Here is a 17323-nt window from a genome sequence, read left to right as displayed (position 1 = left end):
AACACGCTGTTCGAAACATGCATTTCGTGGTTAAGGTTGTGAAACCGGGTGCATGTACAAAGAACTAGTGGGGTGTGGCTGCTATACTGGATATTGGAGTTTTTAAACAGGGCATGTCCCCACACATTTCTAATGGCTCGCTTAGAAAAAATACTTTCATATGGTGTATTCAAAACAAAGGCAGACAGATAAAAGACACCAGATAAGACAGAAATCGAACAATAAAAGAAAGAAACGATGAAAGAAAAGACTAAACTTTCCCGTACCTTTACCAATCACAAGGCCACACTTGTCCGCGGGTATCGTGTAGGTCACTTCCTGAATTCCTCCAGGCGCCCCAACGTTCCAGTCCCCACGTCCTCTTCCACGGCCCCGGGCTGCACCGCCGAATCCGTCACGCTCCTGCACAGGGGGAACACAGGTGGTAACACCTGCCGTATCTGTACCATCGAGTACACCCACAACATGGTATGCTTTAACATGCCGCTTTCTGGGAACGACTGAGATCGGCAGTAAAGTTAATAAATAATGTGCCCGTGACGACTGTAAAAGTCAAGGCAACGCAAAATATTCGGCAGATCAGCCACAATCGGCTGCTACATGGGACATTTTAACTAGAAAAAGCAAACAAATAAAACGGTCATACATTGGCTAATTAAAAAAAAAAAAAAAAAAAAATTACCGTCATAAATCCCTCCCCAAACACATTAATTGTGCTATCCGTTGTTAGAGTGAGTCTACAGCATGGTCCCAGTGAGACTGTCCCTTAAGTGCCACACTGACATTTCCACCAATGGCTGAACACCCAGTGACTAAGGGAGAGTAGGGAGACGGGGAGGGTGGGGGGGTTGGGGGGACAGAGAAAGCAGACGAGCTCGCTGCTGTTACCTGTCCATACAACTGACTGAGGTCCCCCAAACCAGGCCAAAGGCCCAGTGGGTCCAGGACGGGTCGCTCTGGGGTCAGGCTGGACCCATCCAGGGACCAGCCGGTTTGGGGCGGGAAAGGGGATCGCTACACGACAACAACCACAACAACAGAAACAATAACAACAGGCAGTGACAGTATGGAGGCTTCAGGAAACAAAATGGCGGAAAAAACAAAACACAGCACCCTCTTTACACTACGACCCCTGTTTGCTTTAGTCAAGTGCATCCATGTTGATCTAGAAATGGCAAAAATGGCCACACAAGTGCTAATAACATTATCAATTATGTAAATCTTATTTCTAACAAATGAAAACATTAGTGTAAAGAGGGGTCACTGTCAGTCAAGTCATACTGATAAGTAACAACACTCAAAATGTAGAATTACTGTACAATCTCGTTAAGCCGTTGCTCACTTAAAGAAAATCCTTGTGAAAGATTAGCAAGAATGATCTGTGTTAATTAACAAAAAATTCCTTTGTAACAGGTATTATGCAATCCATTCCTTTCCAGAGGTGTTAATGGGGTAGAACGAGTGATATTTGGCTGTGAATACGGAGCAAAGAACAATCAGGGCTTCTAGAAGGCTCTCTAGACGTCAGGTTACATGCAGCCTCTAGAAGGTTCTGCTCTCTAAAGGGAAGACAGAGGCTTTAAGGAGCTGACAAGGGTTAGAGACAGCTTGGAGAGAAAGCCGAGGTGGGAAGGAGGAGGAGGAGGGGACGAGGTGGGCGAGTGGACGGTAGGGCGAGCTGGTGGCGAACCTGTGCAGTGTGGACCAGCTCGTTGATGAGGTGGACTGCGTGCTGGCATCTGTCCGGCTGGCCCATCACCTGGGCAATTCGGTCGGGGCTGATGCCATCATCTGTGCAACGGGAAACACATTTGAGTAATACCCAAAATAATAGGGCCGAATCAACGGCAACCCATTCAGCGCTTCATTCAAGAGACATTGGGAGAGTAAAAAAAAAAAAGATTTACTGCCAACGAGGAGAGGCAGAGAGAGAGAGAGAAGGAGATAGAGCAGGCAGGCTCATACATCATGTTTGGGCAGAGAATTGAGATGCAAATTGTGGACGTTGTGGAGAATAATTGACTTCAGCACCAGGGGATGAGAAAAAAATAGGTGTTAGATAGGCAGTTACATGTTTTTACAATTTGTTCCCATTCAAGTGCCATTCAGCTGTATATAGCATTCCCTGTAGGTAAAACAAGTGATATTTTTAGAGATATATTTACCTACAAATGTGGATTATACATTTGTTTTTATTGTATTCAATAAAAACATTTACTGCTTGTGACTCTAGCCACGTTTTGTGCCTTAAATTATTTAGAATTGAACCACATATAAAAAAAAAAAACTAAGATCAGTCAGTAAACTAAAAGCTTCATTCTATTAGTCGTTTTTCACCGAAATCCCATGCAGAGGGTTTTCCTAAAAACCTATTCACCATTTCCATTAGAGCCAGTACCACTGACCACAATGTGACTGGATGACAAGCACCAGAACTGAAGTATTGGCACCAAAGAGAAAAAGGGGATTACTGCAACAATGAGCAGGAGTTGCTCTGATTCACTTGTTAATTTTTCATTCCTGACATGATGCACCCAGATAGCTAACAGACAGATGTGGCATAGAATGAGTTCAAGTTTTGCCCGAGATGCTGTTGTCTTACATGGAAAACATGTAATGATGTGCTTTTGTATGAAGGCCAGAGATAAACGTCATCATTTAAAACGGTCTTGCATGCACAGACACACACACAGCTTCAGAGATACTGTGAGGCGACACAATGGAAAGTCTGACACAATGACGGCGCCAACACGCCGCCTCCTACACACACACACCCGCTCTCCCTCCCCACCCGTCCGACCGTCCGGTCGACTCATGGCCGTGCACCCACCTGGCTTGAACTGGATCCTCACGCCGGCGTCGTTCTGGATCTTCTTGATCATCTCGCCGTTCCTGCCAATGACTATACCCACGGCAAACCGTGGGACCGCAACCTGAGAGGGGGCAGCCAGAACAGGCTAAACGGTAGAATTTGAGGGAGTAGAGTGGATGTACAATTCTTCATATTTGGCTGGTGTTTGCAATGTCTTATTTCTATGTAAAAGTAATTAGCACAAACAAATGTAATTTATTTCATGGCTATCAATATCAAACAGAACATTATTGGCATGCAAAAGAATGTAAGTATTTGCACGTCCAAAGGGATATTTTTTACATATGCCAATTACTGCCACAACTAAGTAAAAGTAGACAAGTGAAAATAGGAATTTATGAAGAGACTACTGATATACTGAAATTTTTCCTGATAAGGATTATTCAAATTTTGATATATTTCAGCATAAACATATCTCCTTCAATACATAATTGAAGAGATAAATTCCTGTTTAACTATAGATGAATGCTACTTTAACCACATGGATGTAAGACACAATGTCATGTTAAGGAATGTGTTATTCAGTCTTACAATCATTTAAGGAGAATTTATCTAGAAGAGCACTTACATCCATGCTGCTTCCCCCCATTCTGGAGCCAAAGTCCCCTCTGCCAGTGCGGAAGTCTCCCTGGTCTTTGTCCCGAATTATCTCCACCACCAGCTCACGGGCTTGCTACACAAAGCACACACACCACACACAGATTAATTGACCCTCCGCAAAAAGAAACATTCTTCAACTACTGGAGGTACCACAGATTGAGTACTGGCCAGCTTGCTGTATATGGATTAATCCTAGTGCTAGCCCAAAAGACTTTTTTAAAATTGAGATTTCTTTTTTAGTCTAGAACTAGGTTTAATCCTTGTACAGGGACATGTCAACAAGAATATACAGAGTTCTTTGAGTTAAGAAAGGCCGAATGAGGGGTGTCGCTGTGCCGCAGCCTGTAGGGTCCTAGTGCCCATGGACACACTTCCTCATCATTTCCTAATCCCACCACCAATCCCTCTCATTTCCTGTCACTTTTGAACATCCTAACTGAACAAAGGCAAGGTAAACAAAAACGCTCAAAAACTATAATAACCTTAAAAGGTCAATTTAAATATTTTCTATATATAATTTTATAATTCCTAGCCAGCACACAAACTGATTGCCTGCTGTAGAAATGTTTTTATAAATGTAAGTATGAGCACAACAAATCGGCACTGAAAACGAACATTCAGAATCGTTATGCAGGATTTCTTAGTCAATTATTGACAATATACGTGATGCCAACCCACAGCTGGATTCAGTCCTAGGGCAAAGGACTGACTAGGGTTCAAGGACTTTGGAAATGATAGTATGGTATTTCAAAGGTGGTCAGGCAGCAGTATGACTCAAAAAGTAGTGATAACTGAATCCTAAAACCACACATTTTGATGCACCCAGTCCAGCAGGAACAAAGTAAATAAAACTTTACTTTTACATTTCACTTTGGGGGTTAATTCCTCTAAAATATGAATCAAGTACCCTGCATTTCAACCAGTTTTAAATCAAACAAAAAGGGAACTGGTATCAATAAATCAACAGTCTCTCAGCATAGCCTACTACCAAACATGTGCTTAAGAACGGCTGGCGTCAAACACCCCTTCTCCCACCCACACACATACACATCCCATATGGAAAAGACCAGTCTGAGGTGAATGTAACACAGACCTGCACTTTGTAAGGGTCGCCAGTGATTCTCAGGGGCTTGTCCACTCCTGTTGGCATGGGGCCATCTTGGATCATGATCATCTTCACTCCTGTTCTCTCCTAGAGTACACGCACACAGATTACTTTGCATATCTCTCAAATTCCTCAACACTGCAGCATGTCCTTAGTTGCATGTTCAGATACTCCCACAACAGGTGTTCTGCTGAAATAGTGGAAACTAGAAATACTGCCTGACTATGTGCTAGAGGTCGAGGGATACAGGTTTTTCAATCAGTTCCTACAGGATTTCGCAAGGCTTTTTTGAGATTGTTGCAACCTAAAATGCCTGATTTCACGACAACTTTTGTTAAAAAAAAAAAAATGCGATGGAAGTCGCAGTGTTTTAGGCGTTTATTGCGAAGAAATTGCAGGAGGAAGTGAAAAAAAAAATATTATTGAGGGCAACTAAGGGTAGTAAGACCAAAATAACACTGATCTTGATATGCTTATTAATAAAAGGATAAGTAAAGGTAAATATGGTAAATTTGGCTAGGATAATTAACAAAGCAGTATAACCTTTTGTATAACAGTCCAAAAAAAGATAGCCACCTCCACCACCTTTCACTAAGAATGTAAGTAGCCTAATTACATTTCTGAGTAGATTGGAAGGCTTGCATCTCACGGTTTTCGGCTATGAGAGGAAATAACTTTTTGCATAGTGCATTAGGATACAGTACCCTCCAGATTGGCACCTCTGCTAAAGTTGACTAAAAACTGGTATAAAAAACCTTTGCCACTTGTAATATTCTCCTATGACACCCCATAAAGTTGGAGAATACAAAGCAAGGGATTTAAGACCGTTCGTCTTTACAAAATCTCCCCAGATCATCCAGATTCCTAGGTCCACGCTTGTGCATTCTCCTCTTTGACTCACCCCACTGTTTTTCTACGGAGTTTAGATCAGGGGACTTAGATGGAAATGTCCGAAGCTTGATTTTGTGTTCAGCAAACCATATTTGTTTAGATCTGGACATTTGTTTTGGTTCATTGACCTGATGAATGATCCAATCATGACCAACTTTTAGTGTCTTGGCAGAGATTGACAGATTTCCTTTGAAAATATTCAGGTTTTTCTTGGTGTTTTCATGATACCATGCACCTTAATTAGGTTCCCAAGGCCTTTGGGAATAAAACCAGGCCCACAATAGCACAGCCCCTCCACCATAATTCTCATTAGGGTTCTTTTCAGTATAGTCATTCTTCTATGTACCAAACACACGTAAAGTGTTTCTAACCTTTTTTTCCCATTTCATCTGACAATAGACCATACTTACAGACAAAGTCACTGTACCATTCAGTAACTCCTGTCATTTCATTGATACTTAAATGACTGGACAGGCTTTTATCTGGCATGCCCTCTAAATAATCTATTAGCAGTGAGGTCACTTTTGAAGATTTATTTTGGCGGGACTTGGTGACCAAGTAACCATGGGTCTTTGTCCAAGCATGTTTGTCACATTTCCAGATGATTAGAATCTTTAAATCATTGTTTTAACTGTAAATATAGGCATTTTCAACAAAGTACCTAGTTTTCATAGACGTTCTCTGACTTACAAATGTCAACACAAATTCTTTTTATTTAAATTTAGTGTATTCTCTTGTCTTTCCGATGTTGAAAAATTACAGATTTAGCCTCTGTGTGACTATAGTGAAAAAGAAAGTCATGAAGTACTTCTGAAAGTTAACAGACACTCTGATTAACTTAAATAAATTGAAATTAAATACGAAAATACTTCTGTTTTGTATAGATTTTTCAGGGGTGCCAATAATTGTGAGCAACATGTTTTCATTAAAAAAATATTTATTTCTTTGAGATTTTACTTTTTCTCAAAATAAATTTGCATCCCTTCAAGGTCGGATTTTTCCTATTTTTTTTCATTGTGAGATTACAATAAATCCCCAAAACATTTTTTTTGATACCGGTTTTTAGTCAACTTTAGCAGAGGTGTCAATAATTCTGGAGGGTACTGCATGTGTCTTGCAATGTTATTAATTTCTATGATTTTGGTAAGCACAACACGAACTAAGTGACTAGCAAACATGAGCTAACAAGGACATGTAGAAGACTGCCAATGGGTTGCATAGCCTACTCAAATGTCAGTAAACCAAGTAGGGCTACATTAACTTATTTTCATAGCCTAGCAACACCAGGTTGAGAGATGCCAGTAAGCAGATCATTAACATTAGCCTTCTATTTATTGTCATCAAAACTGCAGAGGAACGAACAAGTTATATAGGCAGTCTCTGGTGTCTGCAGAATTGATTGTGGCATCTGGCTCAATATTCTGCACGAGGGACTGTTGTAGTAGGTAGGGCTGTAACGATACAAACCGAATCGTGAGGTTGGTGTATCACGATTTTTGACCCACGGTTTGATCACTGAACCGGCTTTTTTTTTTTTTTTATTTGGGGGTTGACATTTTATTAAATAACATTAGAAGACCAGAGGATTTACCCCACGTTTATTTGCAGGATAAAATGGAACACTAATAACTTAAGTTGAGAAATTTTGTGCATCTTAACTTATGGCCCCATTTGGAGTTTTTTGCCTGACATTGCACATCATCTACTAAGGAGGGCACTGCTCCCACATACTTTGGCCCATCAAAAAATGCTTGACCTCTTTTGAAAGATGAGACCCAGTATAATTCTCAGAAACAGTCAGCGTGACTAATGTACTGGCAGAGCTACAGAGGCTTGAATGCATCTCTGGAACATACATCTCTAGAACTGGCCACATTTGGGCCCTCTAGGTCACTTGAAGTGGCCTTGAAACACAATTGAGGCCTGGAACCAGTCTTGTGAAGCTACATCTCAAAGTAGATGACTAAACAGTAAAATATGAAATTTTCACAAATGTATGCGTGTTTAAATATCTATGCGTTTATCTCAGTGTCATTTTTTGAAAACTTAGTCATGGTAGCAGGTTCATGTGAAATAATGCTATTTCTTTGATTCTAAGACGGTCACTGCTATGCAATCGATACAAGCAAGAAACTCCAGAGGGTTAGCTTTCGTTTGACACCAAGATTATGCTTCTACTCAAAGGGGTTCATGTGTAGTAAGAGTTTGTCCGTATGCATCAATAAGTCCTTAAAATTTTGCTTCGAAACGTGTTTGCATGACTTCTGAGGGGTGTTTAGTAGGGTTCTTACGGTAAAATTGCTCATCTCATCTTCGAGGCTTGATGTAGGCTCGAGTTATGGTCAATCAACGCTGGGGTGCCTGATTGACAGCTTGTTTCCCAATTCCCTGCGGTTGCTTATATCTCGAGAACCATAGGTTGCTCAGACACATGGGTGGGCTCTATCTAACCGGAAGAGTCTCGTGAGCCAGTGTGCTTCAACTTGTGTCAAGGGAAATAGCTTCCAGCACACGGGAATCACTGGAAAATATGTTTGCAAACTGTATGTTTCTAATTGTTTGCTTTTGTATGAGCTGGATTATACATCTACCAAACGTATTTTGAATAAAACATGGATATTCCATTACTATGGGTTTTTACCGACATTTCAAGACCATTTATGACTGGTCTGAATATTGCCATCCTTGTGTAACCCAGACTAAAATATACAGAGGCACAGATTCACAGTAACGTCACTTCTAAACACGCATCTCGTCGGTGATAGGCTTGAACAGTTATGTTTTTATGGTGCAGGTTGGACCGGGTTGTTTTTGTTGCCGTTTTTGGAGCCTGGCTGTCCAGAGGCCGCGTTTTTTTACAGTGTATTCAGAGTAGAGGTAGCTAGCGGATGGTGAGGTGATGTTTGCTGTATGACAAAAAATGTTTTCGCTTGGAGACCACATTACATATTCCAGGTATGGACACAAGCCACTGGCGACGACGCTGTAGAAGTGGGCATTGTCAGCAATTCTACTCAACTCTAGTTAAGTGTAGCCTAATCATGCTTTTGAACACAGTTTTTTCCACCATCATTCAGCTGCAGTGAATGTGTGTGACAATTGCTCCACCCCGCACACAGAGAGAGAAATTCTCAGACACCAAAAACAGAATTGATGACGTCGGAGCTTATCAATATGGTCTATAATAATTTAACCCGGGCGGATAATGGTTTTGGTAGGCTACACATCCCTACCTCTAAGTTACATCTGGATGAAGGCTCGCCATCAATAGCCTATCCAAAGTAGCAACGGCTGTATTCGTGTTTTCTTTCTCTATGAATATTTAGGGCTTTGAAAAATAAGAATTTAATATGTTTTCTCCCAGGAACAACGCTGTAGGCCTACTCTTCCAAAGTTTTGGCTGGGGTCTGATGGTAATTTAATTGACACAAGGGGCCGCGTGCGAGCGAGTTAATCGGCTTAATATATAGATGCCGATTCATTTAAAAATGTCAAAATTGGTCCGATTAACCGGCCGACCTCTACTTTGTGCAAACAGTCAAATGCACAGGACATGCAGGATTTTAGCATCCAGAAGACTGCACACAAATCTAGAGAACATTGCACACACAAGTCTGGAGAACATGGCACAAGTCTGAAGAACATTGTTAACAAGTCTGGAGAACATGGCACAAGTCTGAAGAACATTGTTAACAAGTCTGGAGAACATTGCACACAAATCTAGAGAACACTGCACACAAATCTGGAAAGAACATTGTACTGAATTTGGACATAGGCTTGTTAGACTATGTGCTTTACTGGTCTGTGGTGGGCTCAAATACTGATTACAGACTTGGCTGTGAGACAAATGGAGGTCAATAGAGGGGAGGAGTACATCATGTCAGTTTTCCAGGAACAACCAATAGCAGTTACTCGTGAGCATAAGAGGACTTCTAAACATGCATCTCGTCAGTGATGGGCTTGAACAGTTATGTTTTTATGGTGCAGGTTGGACCGGGTTGTTTTTGTTGCCGTTTTGTAGCAGTCTGTTTTCATACACCAGTAACTGCATGGACCATATCATATACTCAATAAAGAGGTACATACATGTGTGTATATGCCAATTCAGGTGAAATAGTCATAAATACCAGATATTTTCATCCATGTTGGTAAATATTCATATTTGTAGATACAAAATTGTGTGAGGTTTTACTCATGAGGAAGTAAAAGAGATTTTTTATTTCATAGTTTTTGAGTTTATCCTGCACCAGGAGCTACTCATTGTGAGTGAGGAAATGGCCGGGAGCAGTTCTGACCTGCAGCTGTTTGATGGTGTCCCCTCCTTTCCCGATGACCAGGCCCACTTTGCTGGCGGGGATGAGGATCTCCTGGATGGTGTTGTTGCCATCCATGTCGTTGTGGAAGCCCGGACCGTTCCGACACCGCTCCACGATCTGCCCCAACAGCCTCTTCGCCTGCCTGATGGCCAATCACAGCAGGGGATGGATCAAGTAAACCAGTGCCCATACCATTACGCCACAGGCTTGCCTGTATTACCTTGTTTATGTGTACTGTATTGTGAATGTAAACACTTCACTTTTCCCAACTAGCCTTGTGGTAAAGTAGCATGCTGGTATGTCGGGGGAATGAGTACTTGCTCAGTACTCCCAGTACTGACACATGGCTGTCAACGAGTGTTGAGAACTAGCTCAATACTTTCAGTACTGTAGTATGGCTGTTACCAAGGGAGATGAGTACTTACTCAATGCTTTCAGGGCTTCCAGTGAGAGTGCAGGGTCTGTCCATCATACCCCCACTATCTGATGACAAGTACACAAACAGAATTCAGCACATTACATTAGCTTATCACAGCTATTAAGAATCAAAACATCTCTGCACACATTATGTAACAACCTGCTCTCACAATAACATACTGCCAGTATTTGCCAACATTCAAAGTTATTACAGAGGGATTATAATGCAGCTCAATGTGCTGATGTAAATTACATATCCCCTTGTTATTCCGGTTTGATTTTGCCATCAGCCATAATATATATCTGGAGCTAAGGGATCCGGACTTACCAGCAGCAATCTGTATCTTGCAACCAGATTCCAACTGAATCCTTGTGATCTGTTCGCCTCCTCTGCCTATAACTGCAAAGAAAACGTGTGAAGTCACACCCTTGCTGGAAAAAGCATCACAATCCCATCTTACACAGTCTGCCAGATACTCACCAACAGTTTGATCATGTTCAGTACTACACAACAATCAAAAAAACATCTTAAAATTATCAATAACTCTGATCAGTATACTTATCCTGATAACATGCATACAGTATAATTACCAGACAAACTCATATTTTACTTCCATATTAACAGTTAAGTACATACTAAAGGTTGCATAAAAACATAATTCAAGTAGTATAACTTGAGTAGTCCTTGCATATAAAAGTCTGGAGTTTGAGTACACAAAACTGATCTACAAAACTGTGTGGAAGTGCTCAATGCAGAAACTCAAGTTCTCAACCAGTTACATCAATTGGGTTTTAATTGAGTACTCTGAGCGACCTCTAGCACATACTGTACTCCCCTGACCAACCACCCACCCCCCTTGCCCCATCCACGCTACTTACTGAATCCAACCATTTTATCAGGCACTTTGTAGTCTTCTGTGATAATAGCCCTGGATGAGAGAACACATGATTTATCGTCATCATAAGACAAGAGGTATGCATTCACTCCTTTTTTTTTTATGCAGACACACATTACCTTAAGATGCATATTACCCACTGGTGTTATTGTGACTGTCTGAAATAGCCTTTCACACTGTACCTCATCAATAATACAAATATAGCCTATTCCATACAATATTTTCTATGGAATATAAAATAGATAAAGTGATAGATAAAGATAAAGTGGCGCCAGTTTACCTTTGATGTACCATTCCACCCAGCTGGCTGCCAACTGTTGGAGAGAGAAGAGGGAGTATGATGACATATCTAAAGAGACAACAAATGTATCACCATTTTGGGTGCAAGGCCAACGATTATGTTTTATGGTGCAGTTACGCACACAAGCCTCAAACTTAATTTTCTTCTTCCCCTAAAAGAACCAACTTTTCCTTAAAAATTCTCTGCATTAATGCAGACTTACTGTCAGAATTAGATACAGTGAATACATAATTTACATAGGTCACTGGAAATTCTCAACAACAACAACAACTCCGACCCCTCATCCAATCAGTGACGCGGACCAAGCCATGTTTCTAATGACATTCTGAAACCTTTAGCAAATGTCACACAGCTGGTTTACGCTGCACTGGCTTTCACAGATAACTCGGCATCGTCTCAGCGGCTCCGATGAGCCGCTTGTGTACAGCAGTCTCAGGAACAGAATGTCCTCGGCCAAGCACGCTGGAGAAACAAACGTGGCGCACAAAGAGAGAGAAAAAGAAAGAAAGAGAGGCTCACAACATACAAGCCTGTCCTCTTGCTCGTCTCTGTGTTGGTTTACACACAGCAAGCGGGTCCTGTTGTGCAATCTTAATGTATTGCAATCTATAGAATAGCACCAATGCTTCCAAATGCTTGCATGTGCAATGTGCCTAGCAAAGAAATTAGTCTGACAATTGATTTTATGTCAAGACTGTAAGCACACAACAAAACCGATGACAAAAAACAACTGCTGGCATTCCTCATACTTGCTAAACAATATACGTGGGTGAGCATAAATCACAAAGATAAATATCAATCTTGTCTGTAGCATGTTGCTAATAGAAACGTCTTGCAGGGTCAGGGTTCAAAATATCTCAGATTATTTCCCCTAGTGTTAATCCTACAGTGACTGGGAATGTGAGATCCCACACAAGTGTTTTAATGCCGCTGCTTTATGTGGAACACCACAGCCAGTCTACTACAAGTGACCAGTGTATTGAGTTTAATAGCAACAGCATTAGTGCTACTAACCTGTGATGACCACTAACTGTCGGTAAACCTTAATCCAGCTTGTCTATTGTAGGAACTCGCATATAATAGTCGACATTAACAGAAAACTCATAGCAGAGCTGTCAACAAGCAGGTCAGGATAAACACAAAGCCCTGAAATACATTGAGCTGGGGGGAAACCATGTCAAGCCACCCGAAGCTGGTTTATAAAGCCTCAAGAATAGCCTACTGAGCACTCAAAACAGTTGCTTTGTTTCTAAGGCAATAGGCTATCTTTGTGTGTGTGGGTGTGTGTTTTGACCTTCTGAAACTTCACTCAACAGGTAGCCTATCAATCCAACATAGATAATGGCGGGGCCATTTTGGTTTTCATTATCAGAGCAAGCAGAGTGTTAGGCATAAAAATGCCTGTTGGGTGCTCAAGGCACAGGAAGAGACAGACTGATCATTTGTGCAAACAAGACAGAGGCTCGCAGAGTTGTGCTTTTCAATAAGAGTGACAAACATGTGTAACGGTTTTCAGTCCTTTCCTGACTCAAAAAAACTCTGTCTATGCACCCTCATGGACTTTGCCTGTCTTTCTTTATTAAAAGACAATAGGTTAACTGCAAGAGGCAACGAGAGGCAGCTGAACAAATGCTTGTGGTATTCAAAAAACAGAACTTCTGTGTGTGTGTGTGTATGTGTGTGTGTGTGTGTGTGTGAGAGAGGGAGAGAGAGACCGCTTCAATAGACTTAACAGCTTCCCATTCTAAAACTTGGAAAAATATTGCAGCGACAATGACTGGACCGAACCAGTGGAAATGGACCGGGGCAAAGATTAGTCATATCCAAAGGCCTTACATAAGGCTCTCGATGTACACAGTCTGCCTTTCTTAAAGAGACATTGTCTGCAAGCTAGGGAATTTTCCACCAGCTGCATATGTGTCCCTGTCTGTCTCTCCAATCATGGTGTCCTCACCCGAGCTGTGGACGGGGAGCAAGGGGGAGGAATACGAGCTCTATTGGATCATCTTTATCTTTTACCTTTTAGCATTTTGGCTAACGACTTAAATATATGAATTAATTGCAGGGCAAGTCTCCCTGGAGCAACTCGGGGTTAAATGCCTTAGTCAGAGGCACAAGAGTGGCACTCATGACTTTCAGGTTACTGAATGCTAGCCCGGCTTCTTAGCCACTACCATTGCCGACTGGATTACGAACGTTCCTCTGCACTTCACCCTTCCTCCATCCTTCTCTCCCGTTCTTCGGTCAACTTCCCTCTCTCTCCCTCTCTCTACCCGCCCCCCCCTCTCTTTCCTCCATTTGTTTCTCTCCAAAGACAAAAATACCTCAGCGTCCCATGACCGCTAAACTTGATAACGCAAACTTCAGCTTCCCTTCAGTTTTGCACCAACTTAACAAGGACACTGCTTGCGAAAACCCTTCTCGGCATCTCGCCTTTTTTCCATTTCTTTGGTAAAGCTCACATGGATGTTTCATGCGTACTTTCCCTACGTTTATGCTACTTAGTGTACAGCTATTCATCTACAAAGAGTAGTGCCTTTACCATGTACAAAACATACCAACACGTCAGCTATTTGTACAGGCCAATTCTTGAGTCAGCATTTCCAGGTTGTGTCTGACTCATCATGTCAGAGTACCAAAGCAACTAGCTAATGAAATCATACATACAAGTCAGATAAAATTGCCAGCAACTACATATCTTACAAAGCAAAAAAGAAAGGACCAAGCATTGCGGAACATGACTTCTGAATTCTGTTCTTCGGTTCTTATTTCTGCCCAAGCCTTCTTTTGTGCTTGAGCGCAAAACCGGTTTCACTTCTCCTGCCGCTACGGCTGCTGCTGCTGCTGCCACTGCTTAACCCAACATCAGAAGCCTTGAATCAAACCTCCCAGAAGCCTTGAGTCAAACCTGCCAGGACGACAACCCCCTCCAACCCTCCCGTTCCTCGTGTGCGCAGCCTTCTGACACATGCACAGACACTTCTGCAGCTACCCAGTAGCCCCAAACACACACACGGCAGTCAGAAGACCAGGGCCAGACGACCTGGCCTGGTCTGAGTAACTTGTGATCTGTTGTGGCCCAACCTGGCAGGGATAATGTACTTTGTGAGAGAGGAGAGAGTAATCCGCCCCTCAAATAACATCCACTAGCTGGCCAGCCCGCCGGCTATTGGGCCCGTCCAGCTAGGCCACGGGAGCAGAGCATGTGATTCAATTCAGAGGCCCTTCAGAAACCTGACCAGGCCAGAGAGAGAGAGAGAGAGAGAGAGAGAGAGAGAGAGAGAGAGAGAGAGAGAGAGAGAGAGAGAGAGAGAGAGAGAGAGAGAGAGAGAGAGAGAGAGAGAGAGAGACTTGGAAGGGGGTTGCAAGAGCAACAGAAGGTGAGTGTGTGTGTAAGAGAGTTGCACTCTGACAGTGAAAATGTACTCCATGCTGGCTTTGAAGCCCGAGGTCAAAGATAGTGAAACTACACTCTGCATGCGTGGCCATTTTTACAACCCCTGACTCTCTCACACACTTACTGTCCCCCTCACACCCCCTACCCATCCAACGTGACCTTTACTGTATTCACAAAAAAGGAGCGACCCACTTAGGGCATGCTGGACCATGCCAAAGAGCGCTTTCCTTGGATGGTCTGACTTAACATGTCACAATGTAATATCTAGAAGTAGCATTTAATGGCTTGGCCCTCTAGTTTCTATACCATAGCTCAGCTACCTGGCACCACAGTTTGACAAAACTGAACTAAACCAGTTTATCATAATTACATAGAAAATTGCACACATTGGTGATTGATATATCTGAAATATGATTATCCATTTTACTTTTTCCTTGATTTTCAAAGGTAGACATTAACAGAGATTGTGGCAAGAGTTGCATCATCAGGGGATTTGAGGTCTTACCTGCTTTCATTTAATTGCTTTAATTATTTCTTACATTATAAACAGCTAAGAGCTTTAGAGCTTGAGGTGCTGCCTTCTAAAGACTCACTCAGCATCTACTGAACAGCGGGCCACCGTAGTCCAGGTTTCAGTTTCAACACTCAACCACCGGATCTTCAGGGCATGAGTAACAAAATGGACTCAGTTGGGCGGTGTATTTAGGGCCTCTACAGGGGCATAGATGACCTGTGTAAACCTAACACAAATCCACCGCTGAACTACAGCTTACTGAACTTTAAGGCCAAACTCACTAAAGTCCAAATGCTTCTGAAGCCAGCTCCAAATGAACATATGTGGCACTTTCCTAATGATCTACTCCTTCAAGGAAACCCTTTCATACCAAAACACACACAAATGTGACTGATTTAATCTTTTTGTAAGTTCTGCAAAAAAAAAAAAATTGAAGTAACTTGTACTTCAATTCAGCAACCAACTGATTTGCATGATCGTGAAAATTGCATTTTCAATTTTGGACGTGTGTCTTCTCGGCCGACCCCTACAGTTAGCTGCAGCGCCTCTGCGCACATTGCCCTGACACTTCAAAAGCTGGTATAGGGGAGCAGTCAAGCCCTTACACATGACGGGACCCACGAGGTAGAGTCTTTATGTTACACTGTTTGCCATCCACCGCGTCTTGAGCAGTGCACACAGAACCACTGTTTGGTCAAGACCAATGAACCAGTGGTTCGCTGGGCGGAGCTTCCCTACTGACCAGACACAGGGCTGCGAATATAAAGCAGGGCAGAGACTACGATGACCACTTCTGTAGCTTGAGAATAGTGCATTTCTGGAACCACCCCCCCTTCACAGATGGACAAGTCATTAGCTAGCAGACTGGTTAAATGGAGTTTTCCATTGTCCCACACCATCCTTTAGTTTCCATTGGTTATCACTGTGACATGTGACAGGACCAATCCAAATGAGGGTGCTCACCTCCATCATCCAGTGTGCGCTTCTGGCCTCCGTAGCCATAGAGTGAGGGGTCCACAACCGGAGAGGAATTGTTCATATGGGGCATCTGGTCTCCACCCATCTTAGCCGCAATCTGAAAACAGCCAAAGAAGGAAGAGAAGGCCATAGAGGAAGAGGAGAAGGGGAGGGGGAGAGAGAGAGAAGGGGAGGGAAGAGAGGAGTTAGCATGTGCAATTGATTAAGGTGCTTAGAACACATCTGCCAGAACAAAAATGCGGACGACAGCCGGCTCTGGGGTGGCTACTTCTGTGCCTGAAGGCAGTCCACAAACATGCCCCAAATCCAGACAAGTTTACTCTTTTTTTCATCTAAAAAAAGGCATTTCGAATGGGACTGGTTTACGACTGTAAAAAGGCTTACTCTGACAACAGCACAGTCAGTCTAGCAATGATGACTCCCCGCTGTGGTAGGAAAATGGGAGAAACGGAACCGCGGAGACGCTAATTGGGTTCCGTTCACACATCAGGCAGTTTCCACCAGTCCAATTAGCTTCTCGGAGAAAATGTTTGCGCTGCCAGTCAACGGCAACACCCCACAAAAGAGAAGCACGCTTGCTCTAACTCCCCATTCTTCTAAGTTAGACAGTTGTCGCTCTCCTTCGTGCATTGCTACATTGCAGCAAATTGAGCTACATTGTGGTCTCCGCTATCGTGTCTCAGCTATTATGTCCACAATATATAAAAAGAATATTAGCACACAATGTACAATCTGTTCCCATTAGAGGAAACCAATTAAGGTTTCCATAACTTCTCATTCTCATTCACCCTGTTTGAGCCCGATTGTGTCTTTCTGGGCTGCTGAAGTGAGGACGAGCGGTCAGTGGGAGGGAAAAAAATTAGATAGCTGAGAAAAATGGAGTGGGGGGGAGAAGAGAGAGCGAGTGAGTGAGCGAGGCCAGGGCAGAACACCACAACTGGACTACAGTTAGCGACGAGGGGGAAGGGAGGGGGTGGGCAAGTGTGGGGGGGCCCCAGTAAGGGGTTTGGTGTAGCTAACTCCTCCTCTTCCCTCT

At 42.7% G+C, this 17323-nt stretch overlaps 1 protein-coding gene across 8 annotated transcripts in view; it reads right to left on the bottom strand.

Annotated features, from left to right (window-relative positions):
* fubp3 (far upstream element (FUSE) binding protein 3) overlaps window positions 1-17323 on the bottom strand; it is a 33183-nt gene that overhangs the window by 12072 nt on the left and 3788 nt on the right. For 3 of the 8 annotated variants that reach the window (XM_048258898.1, XM_048258902.1, XM_048258900.1), the window contains exons 2-13: window positions 16273-16384; window positions 11378-11411; window positions 11081-11130; window positions 10530-10601; window positions 10210-10267; window positions 9764-9926; window positions 4566-4664; window positions 3441-3545; window positions 2831-2957; window positions 1691-1791; window positions 889-1014; window positions 267-402 (exon numbers count right to left, since the gene is read on the bottom strand). In XM_048258898.1, coding sequence (XP_048114855.1) covers window positions 267-402; window positions 889-1014; window positions 1691-1791; window positions 2831-2957; window positions 3441-3545; window positions 4566-4664; window positions 9764-9926; window positions 10210-10267; window positions 10530-10601; window positions 11081-11130; window positions 11378-11411; window positions 16273-16384 — 1183 coding nt within the window. The remainder of the gene's footprint in view (window positions 1-266; window positions 403-888; window positions 1015-1690; window positions 1792-2830; window positions 2958-3440; window positions 3546-4565; window positions 4665-9763; window positions 9927-10209; window positions 10268-10529; window positions 10602-11080; window positions 11131-11377; window positions 11412-16272; window positions 16385-17323) is intronic. The other 5 variants (XM_048258903.1, XM_048258905.1, XM_048258904.1 and 2 more) reach the window with 3 other exon arrangements.

This window comes from Alosa alosa, chromosome 12, assembly GCF_017589495.1.
Source record: "Alosa alosa isolate M-15738 ecotype Scorff River chromosome 12, AALO_Geno_1.1, whole genome shotgun sequence".
In the NCBI taxonomy this organism is placed as follows: Eukaryota; Metazoa; Chordata; class Actinopteri; order Clupeiformes; family Clupeidae; genus Alosa; species Alosa alosa.
The sequence above is the reverse complement of the archived record's forward strand: the minus strand, read 5'-3'. Positions and strand labels throughout refer to the sequence as shown.